Raw genomic sequence first — 27,464 nt, 5'->3', positions numbered from 1 at the left:
GCCAAGGTAAAACCTTCCTCATCTTTAGCCTAGATCTTCAGCCCCGTAGGTAGATGCTCGCGTGTGTCTGCGAAGGGAGCAGTCGTTTAACATGGATCCCCCTACCCCCAACCCTGAATTTCTAAATTCTAATTCAAAATTTTAGCTGAAAAAACAAGGGGGTTTATTAACTGGAAAACTCTTGCAAGTATTCGTAGGATCGCCGCCGTGTAACCGATACGGTTAAAAACGTAAAAAAAGTTGCAAATTTTTCACTCTGGAAAGGAGAGCAAATTCTATCGTTCCTGTGCAGAGCTACTAGTTTATATTCAGTGCTTCAGTTGATCTTAAGATACATATTAAAGCTGGTGCTGGCGGTGAGCCAGGGAGCGCTTTGCCAAAAGACATCTGCGCACAAGATGTCCAGCATGTGAGTCCGTTTTCCTAATTATCATTCAGGAATTTGTCTCTTTGAGACTGCACAACTCCATTTGTTTGCTTGGTTAAATGTCACCAGTCTTCCTGATGCAAGAAACAAGTTTGTTTTCAAAAGCGAAGCGCACACGTGTATGTCAGCCTTGCAGAAAAAAGCCTGTGTGCAACTGTTTGCTGCGCACAGACAAATACCAGGACAAGTCATACAATCTTTTTTCCCCCTCCTGTTTTGAGATGTTTATTGAAAAGGAGTGTGCACTGTGTGTGTTCATAACGAGTTTAAATGAGGGTGGCTTTAATGAGATTATTTATGTGAAGGGTTTACTGCTGTGGGTTTTTCCCTGTCTTCCTTTTTCTATCCTCCTCCACTCAAAAGAAAGTTCCTCCACATCCTTTACAGACCCCTGAGGAGCCTGTGATATTTGTTGTAACCCTTTCCCACCACCCACTGCTTTAACTCGTTCTTGCCTAAGGCGCCGCACTGCAGCCGCCATGGCAGGACAAAGACCAGATGGTCCTGCGAGGACTCTGTAGCCTTACGTGCGCTTTTTGTCTTGGGGCTGGTCGCGTTATGGTTGTTATTTGAGCCCGATTCTGCCATTTTTCTGCTTGTTCAGCTTAGTGAGTATGGGTAGAAGTGAGCTGAGAAGATTCTCTGTTGTGCATCTCTGAATAACAGTGGTTAACGACAGTGGATAACTGGTGACAAGGCTTAGGTACTTCAGTATTTTTGAGGAGGTGTATTCCCACAGCCAAATTGCCACCTGACTCCTTGGCGGAAAAAAGTTGTCTGCTTGAGGACCAGGTAGAAGGATTTCTGTACTGCTTGCTGGGGCACATGGCAAATATATGTAATTTTTATATATGCATTTATTGTAGACCAAAGCAATCGGGGACCAAATTTAACTAAGATAGGAGGCAGGGCGCATTAGTTTGCCTTCAGGACTGTGTTATCTTGGCAATATCGCTTCCCAGGACCAGAGCTAGGATCTCTGCTGTGCTTCGCAGCATTACCATGGCAAGAGAGAGACCCTTCTGTGCCACGGACTTGTCCTGAAGCCAGACCTATTTTCTGTTCCCAGCTTTGCCTCTGATCTGTTACCTGACCATAGGCAAGTCATTCAAACCTTCTTGAAACCTTTTGCACGCTGTATATCCTGCCTGGTCTAGATCCGCTACAGATTGCTAGGTCTACCAAACACTACGTTGCAGTGGGAAGCTGATATTTGTGCTTCTCTAATAAAAATTCTCGGAAAGGAGCTACCCCTCACCATGTGTTCGTACGGTGCCTCATGCCAGGGAGCGCTGATCTATTACAGATAATAAATAGTCATCAAATTGCTTATCTTTCTACCAATTCTGGTTCAGAGGAAGATAAGATCATTCACCTGTAGAAACCTTCATTGGCTGGGAGCCTTTTTGTGCACATTTTCTATATTAATATCAAGCAGGATTTAGTCTATTAAATTTAAGTGGTACATGGTGTACGTGTTCAGTACTGCCAACACTGTTTTTCAACAGAAGTGCTGTGCATATTTGTTTTAAGCATTAGTATCAGTATATGATTTGATGATTTTGAGTTACTCTGGGCTCTGAACAGAAATTTGTTTCAATTTAAATCTTTGCTTTTTAAAATACATCTGTAAATCATTTATTTAGACTTGGGATTATAAAAACTTGCATCAAAGCCTAAGTGTACTGTATTCTAATGAAGCCATGTTAATTTAAATTATAATACTGAAATATTTCTGTCACTAAATTCTTGAAGAAAGTAGGAACATCCAACAATAGCAAATTATTAACTAATTACCTGGAGTGAATCCTGAAATTATAAAGCCGCCTTTTGGAGTTGTAGCTTTTTTTGCAGGTGCAGAGATAATGTTTTCTTTCCCGGCTAGAACAGTTAATTTCAAAGTGGAAAACAGGTCTGACAGCTGGGTTTAAAAAAAAAAAAAGCTCTCTTCCTATCTGGGATTATAAAACTGATGGAGAACACTAAGAAACTACCTAAATCTTGAAGGATATAAGGTCCAATCCAAAACAAGAGTAGACAGTAGACAAGAGTGGACTTCCAGACACTGAAGTGGAACAGTTTAGGGGACTGTAAGCCAGTAATACCACGTTTGTTTGCAGTCAGTATTTTTCTAACATATATATCTGGCTTCGAGAACTGGTTTGTATCCATCGCATGTAGAGGAGTAGAAGTCTGTCTGCAGGGGGGTTGGAACTTGATGATCTTTAAGGTCTCTTCCAACTCTAGCCATTCTATGATTCTATGGTTCTTTACATGTGCTACTGCACGTACGTTGTCAGAATTGTCTCTACTGTCGGAGCTGAACCTCTGCATAAGCCTTTGCGTCCAAGGCCGTTTTGGTTTCAGAGTCTGTAGATTATGTTTCAGTTGCCTTAGGAGCTTGATCTTTCCCTGCTAACAGTAGGGAGAATGCGAGTGCTTCATTCTGCATCCAGCTTCCAAAAAACTAGTTCTTGTTGTGTATCGGGGCCATGGTGACCAGAAGCAGTGTCTACAATTGACCTAGCCATAGAGAGGTCTGGATTCTTTTTCTTTCAATAAACCAATTATTTTTTACTATATGATTTGATAAAGAGTGTTTAGCCTAATGTCTTGAGCAGATTGATAGTAGTTGTGTTGAATTAAATGTTTTCAAATACTGTGTTTCTTCACTTTAAGGTTTTGTCCAAACGTTGCTTGATGCCACTGTAAACCCAAAAGTCCTCTTCTAAATTATGAGACATGTAATTCCCAGTGTTATGTGGTAGCTTCTAAAGAAATTAAGAAACTGAGTAGACCCATGTTTAACAAATATATATTAAAAGTTGTGCACATCCGTTCTGTGCACAGAAAACATGTTCAATACATAGAGAATAAAGGATACCTTTAACTGTAAATCTTCTGTGTTTATGATTAGAGACCAAGAATGAACATTTCTTTAGGGGAAGGAATGCAAGTAAAATAAATCAAGGGTTTTGCTAGCCAGTTCAAAATTTGGTTGTCTCCGGGAGCCAGGAGTGTCCATGTATGAAATAGGTCCCTTTTGTTTGTGGTGGCGGATAAGGAAAGCAAATGTGCTGTTTTCCCTTGGTTTCTCAACTGCAAAGTGGGGACTTAACATTTCTTCCTCACAGGAAAGCTGAGATGTGATGATACATCTTCCAAGCATGTATCACTTCTAAAATCCTAGGTCTGGTCATAGTATTTCCTCCTGATATTTATTTCTAAATATATGTAAACTTCTCTAATAATTTTTTGCCACGTGAGGCAGTTTAGGTAGTTGGATGTCTTGACTTTGATTCTGTGTAAGCTTTTAAAAAATAACAATCAAATGAAAACAAGTAAAAAACCTTTTGATATCTCTCTCTGCTACATGGTAGCCCTGGACAAAAATGTGACAGATAATAACCAAAAGAAGGTATTTCTTTGGCATTTTCACAAAATATTTGTGTTCTGTGGAAGTCTGAAAAGACTTCATGTTCCACAGCCAGCTGTCCTCCCATCCTAAGATGAATAAGTGAGAGCAATTGCTGGGTTTGGGTTTTTTTTTTGCCCGTAGAGCTCTTTGGCTTATCTCTAGTTACTAAAGGTCATGACATTTAATCCAATACTTGAAAATCCCCGACCACAAATCGTTGTGCAGTAGGCATGGAACGAGAGAGGTTGGGGCACATCACCTTATGCCACAAATAAGTAGGTAAGAAACGCCTGGACTATCTCTGTACCAATGGAGGCATACGCTGCAAAGACAGGAAGATGTTTCCCAGGATGTGTACCTCATCTCCTCCAATGGGAAGGATGTACAATTCCACCTTGGTCCCAAACGTGGCAAGAAGTGTGACTAAGTATGACCCCAGTAGATGGGCAAAATGTGCCACCTGGGGGTCAGTGAGAATTTTCAGTTCTCTGTGTCTGAGCCCTGGGACTCTCCAGCCCCTGACCCAAGTCCCAGTGGAGCCCTGAGTGGAAGCTTTAAATATGTACATGTGGCTACAAGGAGGGTCGTAGCCCTCCAAGTGATTAACTGAAACTCTGAAACATGAGATTTTCTTGTAATCTTTATCTTAATGTGTAACTGCAAGTGTCATGGGAAAGCTGAGGGCAATCCTGTTCTCCCCAAAGCCATTGAGGGATGGTGACTGAGGCAACTGATACAGCCACAGATCCCGTGGTTTCAGATGATTTCTAAGTACTCGCTGCAGTCTGAATGGGAAACAGATATTGAAGGGGGTTTGTCACTTGTTGAAAACGGCTGCTCCGTAGGAACTTGGGGTTTGGATAGTAAGAAAGGCTGAGATGAAGTCAGCCAGGGCAGTGCTTTTGCTGCTTTTAAAAGTTTAAAGCTCAGACCTAGTTTGTCACAGCGTTTGCAGTTTTATTTTCCCTTTTCATAAGTAAACCCCCATCCTTCTGTGCGTACGGACCACCGCCGTGACCTGACCCCCTAAGGAAGGCCACCTGCTTCCAGGCAGCTAACCACAACACCACCTAGTCGAGGATGCTTGCAACGAGTTCATCCCGGAGCAGGCTTTGCCTATGGTTTCTGATTTTTCCGCTTCGTCTCTGTTGGACACCCCCCCCACCACCACCTCAAACCCCCCACCTCAACACCCCCTTAACGCGTGCGATGCTCTTGCAGGCCAATCTGCCCCTGCTGCAGCGGGAGCTGCTGCACTGTGCAAGGCTAGCCAAGCAGAACCCAGCCCAGTACCTCGCCCAGCACGAACAGCTGCTTCTGGATGCCAGCACCACCTCACCTGTTGACTCCTCAGAGCTGCTTCTCGATGTGAACGAAAACGGGAAGAGGCGAACTCCAGACAGGTGAGCACCGCCGTTGCCCGTGCGCTGCCCCCTCCGAAACGTCCCGCGGGTCGAACGTGCCGAGCTCCGCTAGCAACGGGGGAGCGTGAGGGTGGGTGGCTGGGGGGACCTGGGATGGTGTTCCCTGGGTGTCGGTCCTGCCATCGTTACAGCTGTGCAATGGCCAAATTACCTCTGTGTGTGATGTATAGATATGTATGTGATATGTAGATATATTCAAACATTGACTCAGGCAGCCTGAGGACACACTGTGGTCATATCTACGTAGAAATGACACCGGCCAGCCAGTACCATGTGCTATTTGGTGCATGCTATTTCTCTGCAGCATAAAGTGATGAGGGGCAGATCACTCCAGCTCCATATGCATGGAGCATGCATGCATGCATCCTCCCCTTGTATCTGAGGTTTTGTTGGATTAAACAGTAAATAGGGGGAAAGTGGCTAGGCATTCGTATCGGGGAAGTACGAGGCAAGCTCCGAAAAGCAGTCAGGGCTTTGGCTCCCGCTGTGTCATGTTTCCATATCCATATATCCAATATGCGTGTATCCAGTATACCCAATATGGGTATTTCTTCCAAACAGGAGAAACGTTCACTGAAATCTGTTTTGTTGTTGAGCTGAGACAGAGTCCATGCAGAAACAGGACGAGCAAGTGCAAAATACAGTAGCTTTAGGGATATGGAACATTTTTCTCTTTTCTTATTTGAACAAAGTTCTTTGTTCAGTGTTACAAGAAAATGGCTCTTGCGGTTATTTATTTTTAACTGTCTTCCTGTGATAATGTTAGAAATTCAGCTGGCATATAAATATTACATTTGGGAGGCCCGAATACTGGATTTTTCTTAGTTTTGTTTGCTAAGGATTTTATAGTGTGGAAAACTTTTATAATACTGTTCCGTCAAATGCCACTGCCTGCATGCACAAGGCATGGCAAGTCTTCCAGATATCTTTTAAATGAAAAAGATGAAGGTTTGCAAAGTCAAGAAGGCTTGCAAGTTTGTACAGGTGACATTTTTGTGTAGGGACAGGACATGATAGCACAAAGCCTATGGAGAAAATGAAGGCTGAAAGTTTGTGAGGCTGGTAGACAGAAATTCAACACCAAATATTTTGGTATGTATGAAAGTGAGATATTCATGATGTAGACGCCAGATATTGAAAATGTCTGCGTAGTAAAAATTTTAAGCTACTGATAGCCAGAAGTGACCAGTAAAAATTAAAATAATCTAGCCATTAGATAGAAGAAAATGTGAAAGTATTTGAAATTGGCTTGCTTTAGATTGTGTTTCAGGGAAATACCTATGGACCAGCAAGAAAATAATGATAACAGCAGAGAAGCCTTTTTCCATGTATCCTATTTTCACCATTTTTTCCTGAAAACGACGCCAAACTGAAAGAGCCATCGGTGTTAACACAAACCTGCTAACTGCAACCAAGAAAGATGATTAATTTTCAGACATTTTCCATGTAGTCTCTTACTCCGTGCAAAGAGATAACATTTCCAAAGCTGAAATTTAGCTCCCTGGGGCAGTTCTGCTGCATATCCACAGTCTTTGCAGAGCGGTGTACCAAAACGTCTGTAAAAAAGGCCTCTTAAAATCTTGTGCGTCGTTGTGAATAACTTACATATCAACATGTTGTAGTTCAATGTCAGTAGCAGACATGGTATTTTTCCTACAAGCTGATAGACACACATTGAGTTATCTCACAAGCCCATGAGGTCTTGCTTGGTGGGAATGCAGAGGAGAGGGATGTGCCTTCTCCTGACAGCCCTGGCTCACTTTGTTCCCCTGCTAGCAGAGAACGGTATTACTCATGTCTCCCAGAGGGCCACGAAGGAAAAATGGACAATAAATTGTCCCCTTTGTTTTTCTTTCTTAGCATTCTGGAATTATACTCCTCCTCTTTGAGACCCAGTTTGCTGAATTTCAGTTTTTTTGTAGTAAGTAGGGTCTCACCTATGGTAGTTCAGTGGTGGTTGCGTGGGAGGAGCAGTGCAGGTAAAGACTGGTAGGAGATATGAGTCGTGAAAAGGCTCCGTATTGGTCTTATAGCAAAAAGGACATACGAGTAGCCCATAAGGGGACCGCAGATCAGAAGAATATTGGATTTTAAAGTCAGTCTTCATCTTTTAATTAAAACTGAGGCCTAGACCTAGAGGGATTATTAAAGTCCGGTTTATGAATTTTTTTCTCAGTGTTTCTTACACAGGTGCTCTTGAAACTCAGAAGTCTCTGCTCATGAGCAAGTGCCTTTACCTTCACAACTGAAGTCTCTCTTGGGCTCCGTCCAGCTCGGGGAGTCTTTGGTTCCTCTCCATGTAGTGATGCAGCTTCTGGGGTGAGGGGTAGAGAGTTTAACTTCCCGTGCTGTGGGTAAGACCCTGCATTTGAATTCCCAAGGTCCAGGGAGGGGCTGTAATGCGGGATGTCCCACTGGCCTGCACACTCTGAGGTGCCAAAGCTTTCACCGGGCAGCCTCTGTCGATGGCTGCTTGAAGTTATGCTCAGAAAAGCTCATCCTTTCTTTTTTTGACCCTGAGATTGTTTGCTGTCGTGAAAGAATGCCCAGCTCACCCATTGGATGGTGCCTTGAGCTTAAAAATTGTTTGTTGCAGTATCGAACAACGCTGTCGCTGGTTAGTCACACCTGTTTCTCCATTGACTGTGATTAAAGCTATACAGAAAAAAATAAACTCATAATGCTGGTTTTGGCTGAACCACCTTCAGTGGAGTTGTCTCATGCACTTAAGAACATTTGTACTAGAGATTTAGTAAAAAGAACCAGATCCTGTTGGAAAGATTCTTAAATTTACTGAATGGGAGTTTGCATACCTTTTAATTTGGATAATGTAAGTAAATCAACTACAAAAAAAGTCCTCAGAGTCAGAGCATGCCTAGACTGAGTGAGTATTGAAACCAAATACTTGTCTGGCTTTATACTCATAATTAATTATTTTAATTGTTTATGGAGGAACATTAGGAAACATCTGGAAATAAATATACATTTTGTTTAGCTATCTAAGTAGTTTTCAAATATACTAATAGAAATAAAGCAGAAGATATGAGGCATCCTTTTAAGAGGAGTGCGGTGACTCTGTTGCTAGAATATGGAAAAAAATTACTAAAGGGCAACGTATTTCCAGGGGAACTAAATGTAGTTGGAATAATTTTGCTTGGAGGTATGTCTCTCACTGAAGGAAATTGTGGTGTCTTTTTCACTTACCAAGGGATATGAGGTACATATATTCATATATACACACACACACTGTATATAATGTGTATGTAATATATATATGTATCATATAGATGTGTGTATATGATACATACACATATGTATTAGAAATATATATATACACACATTCTTCCATATTTAGATTTTTCTTTTGGGCAGAGGTAACTGCATACTGTTGATTCCGATAGAGGTAAAACACAATAAGTGATTAGGCAAAGGAAACGGAACGTGTGTGTTTGTGTGTTGCACATAACCACATCCACCTTGTGATTTTTTTGTTAAAGAAAATCCACATACAGTAATTTTTTTCTGCTTATAATTTCAGAACTTTTTTTGCATATGCATTTTCCAGTTCCGGTTATTTATCTGCATTTCCAAATCTACTGTATGTGAGGTTTTATAGAGCAATCTGACAGCAGAGCTTTGTGTTTTACTGAATGTTTTCTTGGTGCATATGGTCTGACACGGATGAGCAGCCACGGTGAGATTTTGGAGTCTATTAAACTAGCTCATTAAAAAGATCAATCTGTTTCTGTAATAACACTGGGAACCATCAGTCACTGCAAGAGAGAAAAACTGACACCTGAGGAGACAACACATTTTGGTAATTTGTTCATGACATGTCATGAACAAAGTGTTCACTATATTTTGTTTACAACTTTTGGAGTTTACATGCTACTGTAGTAAAGCAAAGGAACTTGGACCAGTGTGAGTTTTTATTTTAGGGAATGAATGCTTAGTTATAAATAACATGATTTTAAATACATTAAGTACAAAAGACTTTTTCTTAATTAGTCATCCTTTGAGCTTGCTGGGAAGGGCTGAATGGCACGTCATACAGTAAATATATTTATGACAGCTTCCTACAAAGTGAATATAGGGCATTTTTAAGAAAAAAAAAAATTGCTAGGATATCTCTAGAAAGCAAAAGTGGCCATGACTGTTTTGTGACTTTAGAAAGTGCTGCTGTTCTTGCTGTACCCTTGGCACCCCGGGTGATGAATTCATGTTGAAGGTAACTGGAAACAGGGACCAACTATGACAATTCTGTTAGGCAAATCTTTTTATTTTAAGGTGTTCCTCCACATGTCAATAAGGTGAAGGATGCTCACAGCTCTTATAGTGATGCCTCTTATAAGACATGAATAATTATGAGGAATTTTAAACAAATTTTCTTAATATAATCTGTTAGCAAGGAAATACTAATCTTTTCTGTAATGCAGTATTATAAACAAAATGCACATTTTATTCCAATAAAGCATTATGACATCTTTGGTCATCAAGACTTTATTGGTGGAAGTCCAATTTAAATCACAGCATCTTGCACAAATAACAGATGAACAGCTTTGCCTCCTTCTTGCAAGCTGACTTCAGTTCTTTGAAATCGGTGTAATACTCGATCAGGTGAAACTTAATTTTCCAGCCAAGACAGTTTTGCATGGTCAGATTTCCTACCTAGGAAATTATCCATAAATTGAAATAACTTAAAACTGAAATGGTAACTTATGAACAACATGAAGTGTGTTAAATGGGTACAGACTAATGACTAGTATCTATTCTTCTGTCTTTAATCTGAGTAAATCATGACTCCAAGTAAAATGACTACTTGCATGTTTATTGCTGAAGGACCCCATCTTTATCATATTGCCAATTTTTCAAATGATGGTGCCAGCCACCAGGCGTGTCAAGGAAAACGTGACCAAACAAGAGCAAGAAAAAGAAAAATGAGAAAATGTGTTAGTTAAGCTTCCTACACGTTTAATGTTATATCCTCTCTACAGCCTGTTGTTGCTTTGCAAAATCAGATGGATCAAATAGAAATCAGATTAAATCAGATGAAAGTTGTGGGGGTTTTGGATTTGGAACTAGTACTCAGATGGATATGCCAATTACTGTGAAACAGGAGTGCTTCCTCAGGCACCTGGGGAAATGCTGCTGTCCCAAGGGGGTGAGACCTGGAAGAATGACTAGGATTGAAATCAGAAGCAGAATAGTAGGTTGAGTTCAGGGCATCTTAATTGTGGCCCGCTTCGGTACTCAACTGTCTGTCTTGTATCACTATATTCAGATATAGTAAATTTGCCAGTGGTTCCCATTCTGACGAGACTTTGAAAATCGTTAGTTTTATGTACTTCATATGGTCAAAACCACTAAATGAGTGTATGTACGGTCTCATTCTGGTATTTTGCTAAGTTGTTAATTTGGCCAGTGCAGAAAATAAAACAACAAAATATAGAATTAAGATTTCAACACCCAGAAAAGACCCAACGGCCGTTATCCAGTATAATAGCAAAAACAGGAATATAATTTCAGTAAATGTGTTTTCAATGGTAATGTTAATGTCTGTGTTAGTTAAGCTCAGGGTTCTAGATAAAAATGGATATGCTGGTGCATTGTCCAAGCTAATGCAGTTCATTCCAGTTAAGTTAATTAAGTATAAAGCATTCCTTTAAAAAACACAGAAGTAGCTGTAAAGTAAGGTGCAAATATGTATATTTGTATGAAAATATATGATTTTAACTTACAGTTCAGAAAGCTTTGCTTTTCCTACTCTGAGTGATCAAAAAAAGTCAATGAAGTTATTTGATTATTTATAGTTCTCATTTTTCCCCCCCCTATCTTTGTTAGAGATCATTCTAACTGTAACACTAAAGAACTTTGGCGAATTAATAGCTTGGCTCGTACATACAGGAAAGTCCATATTTTGCTTGCATAGTAGTTTTACAATTGAAAGACCTCGATAAAGAGTTTGAGTAGACACGTGCAAAGGAAACGCACACCAGCAACTAAATACAAAACTTGTCTTGGAGAGCTGTCAAAATCATCATTACCCATTGGGAGTTATTGCAAGCAGTTCCATCAGGCCAAAAGTCATAAAAAATATATGATGGTCCTCAGGTTTTCCTGATTAGGAGTTTTCACAGCCATTCTGTGTTTGCTTTGGAACAACGTACATACTTCACTTTAACAAAGTATGTCTTATATATTTCCGCCCAAAATTAGAACAGCTGTCCTGCTGTATCAGTGAAAGATCCTCCCCTCTTTGCCGAGTTAAGGTATAATAAAATACATACACATGCAGCTTCTCTGGCATTAGTGGTTGTGGCGAGGCTCTGGAAAATCTCTTCACTCCTGAAAAGGGTGCAACTCATCTTTTAATTTCCTGCTGGTAATTGCAAGATTCTTTCTCCCGGTGGATATTGGCAAAGATTTGGTTTAATCCTTCCTCTCATTGACATTAAAGGAGAACCTATTGGGGGGCAACAATTAATATATTGAGTGTTTCTCCACAGATAGTCCCTCGAGTTTGGTTGGTTGGGCGGGTTGTTGAAGGGCAGTTGGTTTTAACAGCAGGCAAACAAGAAAATTAAATCAAATTTACCTCCTGTCAAAGTAACAAAAAGTTGTGTTATTGTTAGAAAGAGATACTATGCCATCCATAAATCACAGAGGAGAAAGTTCTCTTCTAAAAAAGGCTAGAATACATCAGCTGTTTAATAAAGGGATTTGGAGGGAGGGATGCAACCTCAACAATTTGCAGTATTTATATCTAATAACCTTACTGTTCAAAGCTAATATTTTGTAGGTTTTGTTTATTCCAGTGGTAAAAAAACCCTATACTTCAGTGAAACGAAGCTTCCCTAAAAGGATTTGAAGTAACTTTAGCCTTTCTCTTTTTTTATTTTAATGGAAAATGAATTCAGTGTGAATTCCAGGTTCTCAGGTAGAGGTGCACAGTAGAGACTTCTTTGTAAATAGCTGATAATGAATTGAATTGGGTATCTATAATGTAAAAAACCACCCTTCTCCCTGATAACCCTTCAAAGTTGCCTGAGCATAAAACCCCTGTCTAAGAGTAGGGGAGTGGGAAAAGTTGAACGTTGAGAACTTGAGTCTAACCACATCTTCCTGCAAAAATTAATGACAGACACAGCACCTTTGGCTGAAATAGCCCAGATGGTAGAAGGTAGCATTTCTCATCATCCTGAGTAATTCTTGCCCAAAGTCTTAGTGTGACGCTGATCTTGGTGGGAACTCACCCCAGCATTACGTATAACCGACCTTCATCCCACTGACAGACACTACCTTAAGACTATATGCTGTCCTCTTGGAAAAAAACCCCATATTTCTTTAACTGTGAATTGCCCCTAATCACTATATACTATGGCACTACTTTAAGCAGGAATTTCTCAACCTCTAGCTTCATGTATCAGTTGATTGTTTCAGCTCTGCAATTACATGTGTATCCATCCCATCAGCGGGTGATTTCAGTGAATGCTGCTCGCTCTCCATCGGAAGTCTCACCCTGTTACTATTTCTCAAGTTACAGGGATAGTTAGAGGAGAAGAATGTGTCCTTTGTGTGTATTGAATGAGCAGTGTTATGAAATATTCTGCTATGCCACACACTTGGAGCAACGGGGAAGAACAAGCTTTAGTTCCTGAAGCTGCATGTGTAGGTGGGAGTGCATGTTCCTGAGCAGCTCTGCTCACTAAGGGAATTAAAGTTCCTTTGCTTTGTTTTTCAGAACCAAAGAAAATGGCTTTGACAGAGAGCCTTTGCACTCAGAGCATCCAAGCAAGCGGCCCTGCACTATTAGCCCAGGCCAGCGGTACAGTCCAAATAATGGCTTATCTTATCAGCCCAATGGTCTGCCTCATCCCACCCCACCTCCACCTCAGCATTATCGTTTGGATGATATGGCCATTGCCCACCACTACAGGGACTCATACAGACACCCCAATCACAGGGACCTCAGGGACAGAAACAGACCTATGGGTAAGGCATGTTGATTTTCTGCATTGTTTTTTTCCCAGGTTTTTCCCTTGTAATTACATTCTGTATTGTGAAAAGGGGTTTTTTGTGGTTTGGTTTTTTGGGTTTTTGGGGGGTTTTTTTTGTTTGTTTGTTTTTTGTTTTTTTTTTCTGATTAAATATACCTGCCATTCAGATGTAGCCTTTATAGCTGTTTGTCCATCTAGCTCCTTCTAACGGCCTTGTTTCACAGAATCACAGAATCTTCATGGTTGGAAGGGACCTTTGAGATCATCGAGTCCAACCACACAAAAACCAAAAAAGAACAGAACAAAACAAAACAAAGCAAACCCCACACCACACCCACCCACAAACAGACACAAACCAACAATCAATTTCAGATTTATATTTGTAAAAGTGCATTGAATCGTGTCTTTGCTACACTGCAGCAGGAGAGTCAGACGGAGGAGGAACCCATGCTTTTGCCGCTGCATAGGTGACAAGGACACTCGGGTGTCTGGCAGGCAACGATAGGTAGAGCCTTTTATTTTTCTTCTAGCGCCACATTTGTGACGATAACAACGTCGATACAGCTTGATTTCAGCTGTGACTAGAGGAAAGTTATTAGCCCTTGGAGAAGCGCATGGTGTGTGACACCCCAGGAGCCCGGCGCAGCGCGGGGGTGTCCACAGAGGATGCGAGCAGCAGAAGCACCAACCCCAGCCCGCTGCCCTCGCAGCACCTTTTGGTTGAACGGGATGCCTGATGGCTCTTGGGTTTGCCTGGCTCCCTTCACATCTGCACTTACTGCTCTGCCTTGTTTTAAACAAATCTTCAATGAAAGAGGAACATTTACAAATATTCAGCATCTGTATAGAGGAGGCTAAACAAAGAGCAAGTGTCGGTTCCTCTTGAGTGTTGATAATAAATACTGGCTCGGCTGTATCATGTTGTCAGCTGCTCTGATATATGTGCTACATTTTAACCACATGTTGTTTAAACATCTGTGAAGGGATGAACCCTTAATGACGCTCTGTTGACATGGTAGTAATTACTGCATTTAGTGAAATAACATTGAGTTTATACTAATATTTTTTTCAACTCTCTGAAGTACAGCTAGTATTGGATACATTGGGTTACCAAATAATTGTCTTGATGACTTCTTCAAGTCATGCAAATGAAAAATTATATATGGTATTATATGTTATGAATATATATTACAATTGTATGTAGTCAGAAAGGATTGTGTCCATTTTTGAGAGGTCATCTTGCAACCTACAGAACTTGCAGAATTGAAGACATTAAATTGAATAAAACAGTAGCATCTTGTGTAGGGAATAGTGCTAAAGAGAACTTGGAGCGAAGTTTTTAAGCATCCGTTTATTTTTGTGGTGGCATTCCTGATAGTAGACCAGGTAATGTATGCTGTATTTGTCTGACAGGCTCTTTTTTCTTTCCTCACCCCCTCTGAGGACTCCCAACATTGTAAACATGATTTGCTCCTTTTTGGCAGGGTTGCATGGCACACGTCAAGAAGAAATGATTGATCACAGGCTAACAGACAGAGAATGGGCAGAAGAGTGGAAACATCTTGACCATGTAAGGGCTAAATGTACTCTTATGTATGATTGTCTGAAAGGAATACTTCTAAAATCAGAATTTAAAGTTTTTCTTTTAAAACATATCTGAATCCCAGGACAAATTTTGAAAGCGTTGGTGGTTAAATCAGATGGATTGGTGTTCCCCATTAGGTAGCTCATACCAGGCCTTGCTGTTAAATGCCAACTGCAGTATCCTCATTGTTACAGGCTGCCAAAAGGGGAACGGACTCTGCTCTATACACCCTGGATTTGGGACACATTGGATTTGTTCTTTGAGTTTCTGAGCTCTTAGAACATTTGTTGGCATCAGTTTTAGACCAGATCTCCTGGCCTCTGTGGTGCCATATGATACTAGTGGTGGGACAACAGTCTGTTCAGTCTTTTGCTCCTTGTCTTGACCCTTTCCCCCAGTAATCCGTATCAGTACCGTTTAGGATCACCAGTTAAACAGGAAGGGATTGTCATTCTTAAAACAAGACTAGAATTTTTCAGCACCATTTGAGATAACAGGGAGAGACTCCCTCATTATTAAAACCCAGGCACTCAGCACATAAATGTTTTCTTTATTTTTTTGTCAGTTTATGAATAAGATGTTCTTTTTTGTTTCTCTGCTCCATCCATCGCTGTGAATAGCTGTTAAACTGTATAATGGACATGGTGGAAAAAACTAGGCGATCTCTCACTGTACTACGGCGATGTCAAGAAGCAGACCGTGAGGAGCTTAATTACTGGATACGGCGGTACAGTGATGCGGAAGATTTAAAAAAAGGCGGTAACAGCAGCAGTAGTCATTCCAGACAGCAGAGTCCAGTGAATCCAGATCCAGTTACATTAGGTACAGTATCCTCATTAAAAATTGTTTACCGGTCCTCTTTCAGCTCAGCTAAGTGCTAGATGAAGTTCATATTTGTTCTTCTGGTTCTGCTTCCATGATAGCGATGAAATATTCCTCTCTACTGAATTAACTATAACTCTCATGCCCTAATTCCTCATGTTTACATGCAGAATGGCTTGGGGTTTTGGGTGATGCTTGGTAATTTGCTTTCCATTCAGCAATGTCTGACAGCAGTGGGGTGGGAGGACAGACTGCCATATAGGGATGGCAGAGCAGGGAGATGTGCACTGACTTTCCGTCCCTTCCATCTCCCTCCCTTGCCTGCTTGATTAAGGAAATCTGTAGGTGCTTCTGGATTGTTAGCACTGTGAAACCGGGGGCTTTCACCTTCTCAAATCAAATGACTTACCTTGTAAGTTGTCTTTCTAAGGAAATGAAGTGAGATATAAAGATATGGGCACTTCTTAGTTGTACTTGGTTTCTGTATAAGAAAGAAACAACATCTGGGATGTCCACAGCCCATGCACACATGGTCCTCATAGGTCTGTGTCCACCACTGCAGCTCACACAGTCTGAGCTAGTTGGGGGACTGCTCGCTGTGTAGCTACACAGAGCCGCTCAGAGCTCAGCTCAAGCTGCAAAACTCACAAGGACCAGACTAAGCAGTTGGGCTTTCACCCCCTGTCACCTGACCTTCACAGTCACACTCGCACGATACCTCATACAACTGCTCCAAGATGACTCTGCTGTAAAAAAGCAAGCTTTTATTTTGAGGGCTTTCTGTAATTTATTAATACATTGTTCTGCTTCTACCCCATCCCCTCACTTTTATGGCAGGTGTGGTAAAGAAACACATCTTGGTGATGCCTTTTTATTGTTCTCTGCTCTTCTGAAGAGAACAGCAAACTATGATTGCTTGTCTAATATTTATCTTAAAAAAAATAACTTGTCCATATCATAGAATCATAGAATGATTAGAGTTGGAAGGGACCTTGAAGATCAACTAGTTCCACCCCCCTGCCAGGGGCAGGGACACCTCCCACTAGACCAGGTTGCTCAAAACCCCATCCAACCTGGGGCTTTGAGCAGGTTGAACACCTGCTGAAACAGGTGAACCCCTCCAGGGATGGGGCATCCACAACTTCTCTGGGCAACCTGTTCCAGCGTCTCACCATCCTCACAGTAAAGAATTTCTTCCTAATGTCTAATTTAAATCTACCCTCTTCCAGTCTAAAACCATTACCCTTCATCCTATCGCTCCACTCCCTGATAAAAGAGTCCCTCCCTATCTCTCCTGTAGACCCCCTTTAGGTACTGGAAGGAGCTATAAGGTTCTCCCCGGAGCCTTCTCTTCTCCAGGCTGAACAACCCAAACTCTCTCAGCTTGTCTTCATAGGAGCAGTGCTCCAGCCCTCTGATTGTCTTCATGACCCTCTGCTGGACTCACTCCAGCAGGTCCGTATTGAATGTCATCTACTTACAACCATCATAAACTGTGGTCATTAGTAGAATTGAATGTGTGCATTATTTTGCAACTATTTTATTTAAAGGTGTGTTTCCCTTTTGCCCTTAAGAATAACTTATTAAATCTACTACTTAATTGCAAATAGAAAAATAAAAAAACAAGTCAAATGCCCTCTCCATCTTCCTCTTGGTAAATCTCTAGAGTTCTTACTATAATATTTAGTGCCTCTTGATAACAAACATAATTTTTTTTTGGTTTTGTTTGTTTGCGTCAAATGATCTGAGCCAATAGCTCTATAAATTAGCTTGAGTCAGTGAAAGGAATGGTTATAGAAATGCTGTTCCCAACTTCACTAATAAGTCTAGTCCCTAGAGGAGCCCTTCTCAGAAAGAAGCATTCAGGTAATGGCTTGTATGAATAATGTTAAATGTAATGTAAAGAAAGACTCATAAATATGGCATCTGAAATGTTGATCACATCTGCAGCTTCGGGAAGAACACTTGTGAGGAAGCCCCTGAATCAAAAGCAGTGGCACCCATCTCTAGTAAAGCTATGATGCAAAAAGAGCCAGACCATGGTGCTTGTAAGTATAGTTAGTAGGTGAAAAAAAAAAGGGAAATGGTGTTTTTATAATTTCCCCAAAGAAACTGGAACTCAAGACATACATCAAATCTTTAGAGATAATAGTAAAATTCAAGAAAAATAGTCATAACCACAACAAGAGCAACAAAAGATAAAATGGAGATCAAACATACAATTAGATCCCTATATTATCGTTTTGTTTGTGTATTTGTCAAGATGAATTTTTGGAAATGGCAAAGTCTTTTTGCTTAAAAAGACATTATATGGCACAGCTTTCATCACTGGACACACCAGTCATCTCTGAAGTAGTGTGGGTACAACTGAGCTGGTTGGAGTGAGTCTATTTCAATTTTAACATGTCCATTTTGGTTATTTGGCTTTAAAAACTACTTCCCTAGACTCATGGATGTCAAACTTGGATTGCTTCAGTGATGGAGCATCCATGTCAATCATAAATATTGACAAGAAATGCTTTTATGTCTTGACATGGAAGGTAGAAAATACTTTCTTTGGAGTCTATGGGAAGGTAATCTTTATATTTCCTTAAATCTGCTAGTCATCTAGTTAACAAAATGTAAGCTAACATTCAGAGATATAATATAATTGAAGTGGTGTCTGTGAGCCTTCAGATGCTGTTCTGCTTAGGTCTTTTTATTTTAATTTTGAGGTGAGGAGGAAGGGGTTGAAAAATTCCTCCAACATTTTAATTAAGGTGCCACAACATGTAAATATTGTTTTTTGCTGCAAGGATTCTAAATGTCAGTGATTCCCCTTCGTATTTTTTTTTTTAGGAGGTAATCCACCCTTTATATCCATCTTGTCATCTCCACTAGCAGGAGGAAGAAATAAGGGGGCCATATGGCTACATTGTCTGTGCCTTTGTTTCTTTTTCTTTAAGATTAAAATATCATCACTGAAGTGATAAGTTCTCACTATAAACATTATGCCACGGTCTTTGTAGATAGCTCTTGTTGGAGAACTCTTGAGCTGAAATTTAGCATAGAGAGTTTGAGTCCAAAAGAAATTGAAGAAAATTCTGGTCATTTTCAACAAGAAGACCTTTTTTTTTATTTTTTCTGCCAAAGATTTTTGTTCTTCTTTGAATTTGACATCCCTATAAATCATGTTGAACTTGACAGTTCACAGTATCCGATCAATAGTTCTCTGTTGATATTTTTAATTAAGAGATCAAATGAAATATTTGATAATTCATTTTAATGCAGTGTAATCCAATACACGCATTAGCCAGCTACAATAGGTTACAAGCTCTCATTATTCTCTGAGAGTGTGTTGAAGGTGAGATGGGTCCATTCTTTTCAGTCTGAATAATACATGTTTATGAAAGTCTAAAAATGACTCAGACTTTATATATATTCACTTGATGAACTGTGATGGTCTATGAAGTGAATAATACATCATCCGACTCCTCCATTTCTGCTGAAGAATTTCAGTACTACATACTGCGGCGGGACTGCAACTTTCATCCTAATAGTGAATAATTACACATTTCAGACATCGTATACTGAAATACACACAGTCGGATAAATTAAAGATGAGGGTTCTTCAACGTCGTGGGTTATAAACAAGATCTATAACCTTACTGAGTGCAGCTGTGGCTCTAGATAAGTGGTGTAGGCACACATCAGAAGGTCTGCAGCAAAGTTGATATTTTCTGTCTGTTGAATTTATCTGAATGGAAATCTTACAAAATAGAGTTTGAAATCTCAGACTGAAGAGTGCCAATGCCTGCAGGATTTGCCCCAGGAAGCCGAGATTCTCAGAACTGTATGAATTTGTCAAAAATGGCTAACATAGGTTAGCCATTTCTTAATACATTTTAAAATATTAACCCTTTCAGAGCTAGTTTATATTTTATCAAAGGCTGTTCACCCTCGTACTTTCAGTGTTAGCCAGGGCGTTCCTGCTGATATATGTCTGTTCACGCTGCGATTATAAAACCTTTCCGTTGCCACTTGCAGGTAATCAGCATTGCTGTGATATGCGTGATATTCTCAACGTGAGCTAACGGGAATGGTGTGAATACCACACTAACATTTATAACTTGTAATTCTAGAACGTAAAGCCTGTGTAATACTGGTCACTGATGATATTAAATATTGCTCTTAATCTGCTCGCTGCACAGGAGGTTTGGGCTGGATTGTGGCGTACTGAACTGCATGCTGTTAGATGGGGCTACAGTTGCAGAAACATTACACGTTTTTATTCCCAGTATTTGGTTCTGACTTGACCTTGGTTGAGGATGATTCAGTAATACAGTACCTGTGTGGTTTTCCTTCTTTTACTCTTTTAAAATGAGAACCCAACTAGTTTTTAAACTCGGTTTCACATGTGTTCAAGGAGTCTTGTAATAGCCACAAAAATGTATTAGAGGGGAAAGATGTATGTAAAAATGCTTGAAAACCCTGCCCTCCAACAAGGTTAGCAAGGTACTCTCATTCAGTACTTCACTTCTTCAGGTTTGTATTTGTATGTGTTATTAACTGGAGTGGCACGCTTTTGAGCTTGATTCTTGCAAACAAGGCAGTGAATATTTGATACTTGTTGCTCTGAGAAATTTTTTGTTTGGCTGTGTCCCACCAATGGTTCTACATTTATTATAGGGCAGAATAAAGCAAAACTTGCATATGAAATATGAAAAGCATATGAATGCATATAAAAGCACATATATTTCATATATGAAACAATCTATAGTTCAGGTCTGGTTATATGCAGCTTTTATTATTTTTGAGCCCTAATGTTCACTGTGACATATAGGGTATTGTTAGTCACTGCCAGTATTTTCATAAATATAAATTCTAAAAGATCCTCAAAAAAACCAACTGTTCATCTCAGTTTCTTAATATTTTGATATTATAGGCTTGGATGTCCTTGTCCAGTGATAAAACCCTCCAATCTTTTGTATTGTCAACTCATCTTCTGTTCCTTCTTTCCAAATATGGGTTAGGCTTTTTCACAGTTTTGAACACATCTTTTCCTTTTAAGTCGTCTATTCTGTTTTCTTGGGTTTGGTCCTTATTATCATGTGAGAGTTCATATCCTTTATTTGGTCCTAACTTTTTGTCTCAGTTTCACTTCCCAGACCCATGTTTATTTCTGCTCTTAAAACTCTCCACATCTCTCTCTTTCAGTACTTTCAGCACCTATTCTTTTTATCTTAAACCCACCAAAAATAACCAGTCTACAAGACATTCCTACTCCTTAAACTCCAGAAACTTGGTTCATCAATTAACTGTTGGTGATTCTTACGGTTGAATGTGTTCTTGAAATAAGTACACCAGGGCCCATATGGAACCCAGCACCATATTGTGACAATAGGATTTTTTTTGGCCAATGTTTTCTTTCTTATTAAAAAAAGTAATTATCCAGGATAGATTAAAAATAGTTCTTTTTCCTATATATTTTACACAGTAATATATTATGTTGCTCCCTGCTGTTCAATAGAATGTGAGGGCTGAAAACAAGACCAATTTTTATGTCTTTTCCTCATGTGTATTCTTATGTCCCAGTCCTTTCTTGCTGAAAAGTTTAATTTCACATTAAAATAGAAAATTTGAAAAACTTTTTTTATGTCAAAATCTATTTTATTTTTATTTAATTTAAGCTCTTCACAGACAAGTGCTGATTACTGTCATGTATATGTGCTTTTTATTTTCCTTGCTGGGCTTTTTCATCTGGTTCAGTAGGAACCGGACTGATTATCAACAAGTGCTTTCAAATCATGCCTTGCCATGAATTTCAAGTAAATTCAGTAGTGTACATCCCTTTGTTCAGCGTAATAATAACATTGTTGCATTTTCACCATTAACAAACCTTTATATTATGTCTGACACGTAAATTTTCTGTTATCTTTTGCTGAATGAGCTGCCTTGTTGCTTCAAGTTATTCCTGATTTTGTCTGATTTCCTTCCGTTTCCTTCCAGGAAGAATTTACTTTGACTGCTAGGTGCTGCAGTCACTCACTTAATATCATACATTTTCCTCCTCAGGGCTTTTTGCAGTTGGCTTTATGTTTAATATTTTAGGGACTTGGTTTGAGTTTGCTAGATGTCCAAGTTAAGATCTTTTGTGTTTTAGTTTTAGCGAGCAAGTTCTGTGATTCTTAATCTGAAGGACACCTTATCTTAAAAATAACTGTAATATGATTTATATCCTCTGGTCATGTCCTGTTGTTTAGCCCCCGAAACAAGATTGTTTTCATGGACTCGTCACCACTGACTAAACAATAGCCATGTTAATAATATTTTTCTTGCTTGGAAAATATGGTTTTTATTATCTTCATAAGTGCTTCTTGTCTTTTTTTGTACGCCTTTCCAAACTATGGGAAAGTCTCTCACAAGCTCTTGATTTAATTCTTCTTGCAGAGGATCTCATTCCTCATGTAAATAATTTGTGGTTGGAATAAGAGCTTGATTGATGTTTATGTTTTGGAAATTTTAACAATTAGCTGGCAATCTGGTCATTTATGTCATTGAATTCCATTTTTGGAAAGTCATGTGTACCAAAAAATCGGCTCCACATCTCTATTTTTAATACTAAGTACCACGGTAAAGGGCTTAAATCAAGGTTATGATCCCCTTGCAGTGGACGGTACCTTACAGGAAAACTCAACACAAAGTACAAGACATAGATGGAACAAGCCCCATGTTTTGCCACGTTTGGAGTCTGGTTGGGTATTGCAGGGAGAGCAAATAAGAGCGTTTTAATTTTTCATCTTTAGTTTTCCTGAGCTTTCAAGCAATGTTTTCTGCTGCCGCCTCTGTCCCTGACTGAACTGGCACTGTGCCCGTAAGTCTAAAAGCCTCCAAGGGATGAGAGAAGTGTACACAACGATACTTGTCATCTCCAGAATCATACGAGCCAAGTGATACCGAGAATTTTCCCATTTTCAGCATCAGGTCTGAACCCCTCTATCAAATGGATGAAACCAATGTAAATAGTTAGCTCTTTTGCAGAATCTTGCACGCGCGCACACACACACACACACATCCTCCCATCATTTTCTGCTCGAGAGGTGTGAAATTCTGCCTACAAAAATCCATTTTATTTTCATCCCGTGCTTCTGCGACAAGCAGAAGAGCTGGGGAAATCCACTCAGCTGCCTGTCAGATGGGGAGATTCAGTCCACCCCGTCCGTCGGTGTCTGCAGATTCGCGTGCTGGAAACTGCATCTGTGGAACAGCGCGCAGGGACTGGGATTCCCTCCTCTCCGCGTAGCTGAAACAGCCCCTGTCATTTCTACCTTTGCTAGCTGTCTGCAATATTAAGCATCATCTTTTAAATGTATTTAGCTTTCTGTAGCCTACTGTATATAAACAGCACTGCAAGCATACGTACGGTAGTGTAAAAAATTATTATTTGTGAAACGTAATGATTTTTCTTACAAATACGACTTCTTGACTGAGTTATCAAGTAATAACTTTAAGATAAAAAGATGAATATATTTAGTGAAAAATAGTATTCAAAGAACGGCATGTGTGCTTGTTATGTTTCAGTCAGACATCAAACAGGATGTTCAGTTTCTAGCAACATCTCTGAAAAGATGCAAACCTTATCCCTAATGTATTAAATCAAATTATTTTATTTTGCCAATTGGATTCAGTCACACAGGCAATAGTAATCATGGCAGTGAACTTACCTTTATGTCGTTTGGGGTTTTTTTTTGTTTTATTTGTTGTTGGTTTTTTTTTTTTTTTTTTAATTTCTCCTTTATTACTTTGAAAAATACTCATATCGTTTTTTAAATTGTATTAGAAAAGAGCAGCTTTTCATCTGCGGAAAATCTGTTTGCTAAATTTCAGGCCAAAGTGAATTTTCTTTCTGCATTGTCTGATCTTGCGTCTTTGAAGTCCGTGTGGAAGGGATCTTGCTGATTTCAGAGCTCTTAGACTCAGGCCCAGAGGTTAAACCCTTTAAAAAACAAGAGGAGGAGGGGGGAAAAAGAGCTGTCAAAATGTGATTGAAATATATGGGTGAGTTACGAGCTTCAGCTCCAGTGAGGTTGTTTGGCAGCATATGTATTTAGGGGCTTAACCTAAAGTTCAAGGTTCTGTTCTTCAAACTTGTGCAGCTACAGTTGCCAACATGGGCTCGGATATAGGAAAGCGTAGCTCTGAACATGTAGAAACACCCCTTTCTTTTTCTGCGGACAGCTTATTTGATCACTGGAATGACATCTTGGCTTTTATCTCTGCTCGTCAGTAGCCATTCTGTTTTCACGGAGCAGAAGTGCCAAGCGCCGGACTGTTGCCCTCTTTCTTCTTCCTTTTTCATAAACATAATGACAAAGGACGAAGCGCGTCACTCCCTCAGCTGGTCTCACAAAGCCAGCCTTAAAAGCGTGGAAACTGTCATGTAGAGTTGACTTGAAATGCCTTAAAATAAAAATAAAGCCAACTAGTCTCAGCTTGGCTGAAGATGAGACATTCGAGTCCTAAGCATTGATCTGGTCTGGGTGAGATGCGTGAGCTTCGGCCACGGCATCCGCCTTATTTTGAGTAAAGAAAAAACTTCATGCGAATTCTTGTCCGAGTGATAAGTAAAGGGAAAAGGTATTTCTCTAAGCCTTGTTCTCAACAAGCAAGCGTTGCTTATGATGTTCTCTCTTTTTTTCCCTCCGCAACCCCTCCTCCTGCAGAATCGCATCGGGAATTCCTTCACAGGCCTGCGTCTGGATACGTGCCAGAGGAGATCTGGAAGAAAGCTGGTAAGAACTGTTTAAAAACACCAGCTTAGTCTTCTGGCAGCTGTGTGCAGTTGTTAATGCACTGATGTGAGGAATGAAAAAAAAAGGCGGGGGGGGGGGGGGGGGGGGCAGGGAGGAGGCCTTACGAGTAACAAGAAAAAATTGTGTTTAATAATCTTAAACTGGAACTGATCAGGACATGAAATAATCTTTATAATGGAAGCATCTGCTGCTATAGTTAGGGGGATATCAGTACTGCCATTAAGGACCCCTATTTTCTGAGGTTATAATGGTTTCAGGCTGAGACTTGATACGCTAAAGTTTAAGTCTGTTAGCAATTTAAAAAAAAAAGTTCGTGTGGGTTTTTTTTTTTTTAAGCTTCAAGGTTCTTACCTAGTTAAGGTCAGAATTCCCAATGGAGGGAAAAACCCTAAGTATACCTGTTAAAGAAAAACCTCCAGATATGCAGTGTAACCATTCTTAATTTTAATTTTGTGCCCATCAGACCTCAGTGCAGTCTGTGCTCATAAAGTTGGAAAGTTTTCAATGAAGTAAGCAAGGTCGCATCTCCGCAGCTGCTCTGGGTGGTTGCACAGGCATTGACAATGTCTTCCCCGAGCTTGAAAAGCACCGTGGGCAGATGTTGTGGTTGTACAGAGTTTTCTTCAATGCTGTAAAACTCTGCCTGAGCACAGGAGCTTCCCGGTGAGGATCCTGTTGCGGTGCTGGAGCTAAACCTTTGCTCTTTCGACATCAATATCAGAGTTTCCTTGTTTTCAAAGGGGCCAGGAGGTAGTTCTTGAACTCCAGTGACGTAGTTGAGCTTCTATATATACACTCATACACCCTCCCTTTTGAACACCTGTATAACCAGTCTACTGCAGCTGTCTGAGCAGGAGTTAATGATTAAAAGGCAAATATGCAGCAGTTTCGATGCTTTCTGATCAAATCTCCTGTAACCGCTTGCTGCTTTTTGGTGTGTTTTAAACTAGATACAGAACATATGTGTAAAAATGTTCTGCTGGCATGTGTTTGTATCAGACAAGAAGTTGCGGTGTTTGCGTGATGTGGGTTTATCATGTAAGCTCTACATTTGTCAATACGTTAATTAATATTTTTGAACTGCTGTGGTTTATATGAAAAATAACAAAATAATCTTAAACTTTTTCTTCTTTCCAAGGAAAGCGTAGCCTTTTTATCTCAATGCTCTTGGGTACCCAAAAATATTTTTTGTTTTGTTTGCCATAATTCTGTTAACATCGTAAATGAAAAATAAGAAAAAAATACACAGTCCCAGGAAATCTCAGTAAAAGGAACGTTATTCAGTTGAATTTCAGGAACTTTATTCTTCTTGCAAAATCTAGGTGTTGGTGTTGTTTGCCATATGAGGTCATTTATGACTCCTAAATGCAGTACCATAGAAGAAAAAAAGTTTTTTCATAAGCTAGCAATACGAGTTAAAGGAAGCTTTTGGCCTGAGTTATAAAATTGGCTGTGCATTCACATTGCATATATCTACAAATGGTAGTGTAAAGGAGCTGTGACATGTCATCTTGTGAACATATATGTTGTCAGTTCCTTTGAAACAAAGCTTTTTCCTTTGGCCCCATTTCTAGTCTCTTATATTCATGCTGATGTGGGTTTAAATCCCTGCATTAACTGAGAGTGCCTGTGAATTGGAGCATATAAAAAGTCTGACTCTCTATAGGACGCACACCTGTATCTGTTACTGAAAGCAGTAACACATCAGAAAGCATACTGCTTTTCATAAATCATGGGCCTTCTTTTTCAGGGGGGTGCACTGAAGTTGGAGGTCTCCACAATTTTGTAATCAGTTCAGGGCAGTAAAGGTGCAATTCAGCTCCGTAAGAATAGGTCTCTAGTGTCGTTTGAGATGCTCCATAGTTTCCTGGCTGGGCTGCAACTGCCGGTCAAGAAGGCTGCAAATCTCTCACAAATCATTTCTGCTGGCTCAGTGTGGATATCCTGGTATCTCACATGTCCGTAAAGACCAATGTGTAGACAGCTGAATCGAGTATAAACGTCTGATTGGGATGCTGAATCGATTGAACTGAAAGAATTTGGCATAAAAAATGGTTAATAAGCAGCCTCAAAATCCTGTGAAAAAAGAATTCACTTTAAACTTTTGGAGACTGATACGCTCCAGCACAATTCTTTAAATATATCAATATATGTGCTTTAGCGATTCTTTGGGCAAGCACATAGTAAGCAGCACCTTGTCAATTAAAGCCACGTGACCACAACTAAATCTCATACATCAGTGGAAAGTCATGTGTCCCAATCTGTCTCATTGAATGGTGGGTATGTAGATGCAGAGCCCAAGACAAGTTCTTGGTGTCCCTCAGTAGTGGAGAGAGAGGCAGGCATGTGAAGAGGATCAGTCAGATCATAGGCTGGATGACTTGCTCTCTGGAAATACCTATTTCTCTTTATTAAATACTGAAGGGATCCCAGGCCCACTGTGGGCTGCCACCTTAGTTTCTTCCTGTGTCATGAGAAAACTGTCTTCCAGCCGTCTCCTATCACACAGCAAGGCTTCATGGCAGTTCTGGACTGGAGTTACCAGTTACTCCAGTTACTTAATGGAGCTAAGCTCTGGAGTTACCAAACAATCATAGGGTGACCATACTTTGTCATACAAAGATAGTAAAGACCCTGCAGGGGAGTCCTGAGAAAGAGTATGGAGCCCAGATAAGTCATGTCACCAACTCCCAATCCCTTCTTTGCCACGGTCAGTCTGAGAGTGAGATGATGCAAATGTCATGGTGGCACAGGACTGCGCCCCTGGCCACCACCTTTCCTTTTCCACCATGTGGACTGAGTGTGCCCATGGTGGGAGGGAGGTCACCAGGAGCTGGCTGGCACATCATCACGTTGGGTTATCTACAGCAGTGAACGCTGGGTTGAGTACCTCTCCTGGGTCAGCTCCAAGGATCTCTTTAGTAACGCCTATTCCACACGGGCTCTTTGCTCCCTGGAGCTTCTCTCATGAGTTAGCGCTACTCAAAGGGAAGGAAGAT

General features: G+C 40.2%; 1 protein-coding gene across 4 annotated transcripts in view; it reads left to right on the top strand.

Moving 5' to 3' along the window:
- Positions 1 to 27,464, top strand: part of RUNX1T1 (RUNX1 partner transcriptional co-repressor 1) — a 118,932-nt gene that overhangs the window by 73,045 nt on the left and 18,423 nt on the right. For all 4 annotated transcript variants that reach the window (XM_074145407.1, XM_074145409.1, XM_074145406.1 and 1 more), the window contains exons 5-9: positions 5,067 to 5,248; positions 13,011 to 13,261; positions 14,751 to 14,836; positions 15,472 to 15,673; positions 24,376 to 24,444. In XM_074145407.1, the coding sequence (XP_074001508.1) occupies positions 5,067 to 5,248; positions 13,011 to 13,261; positions 14,751 to 14,836; positions 15,472 to 15,673; positions 24,376 to 24,444 (790 nt within the window). The remainder of the gene's footprint in view (positions 1 to 5,066; positions 5,249 to 13,010; positions 13,262 to 14,750; positions 14,837 to 15,471; positions 15,674 to 24,375; positions 24,445 to 27,464) is intronic.

This window comes from Numenius arquata, chromosome 3 (assembly GCF_964106895.1).
Source record: "Numenius arquata chromosome 3, bNumArq3.hap1.1, whole genome shotgun sequence".
Classification (NCBI taxonomy): domain Eukaryota; kingdom Metazoa; phylum Chordata; class Aves; order Charadriiformes; family Scolopacidae; genus Numenius; species Numenius arquata.
The sequence above is the reverse complement of the archived record's forward strand: the minus strand, read 5'-3'. Positions and strand labels throughout refer to the sequence as shown.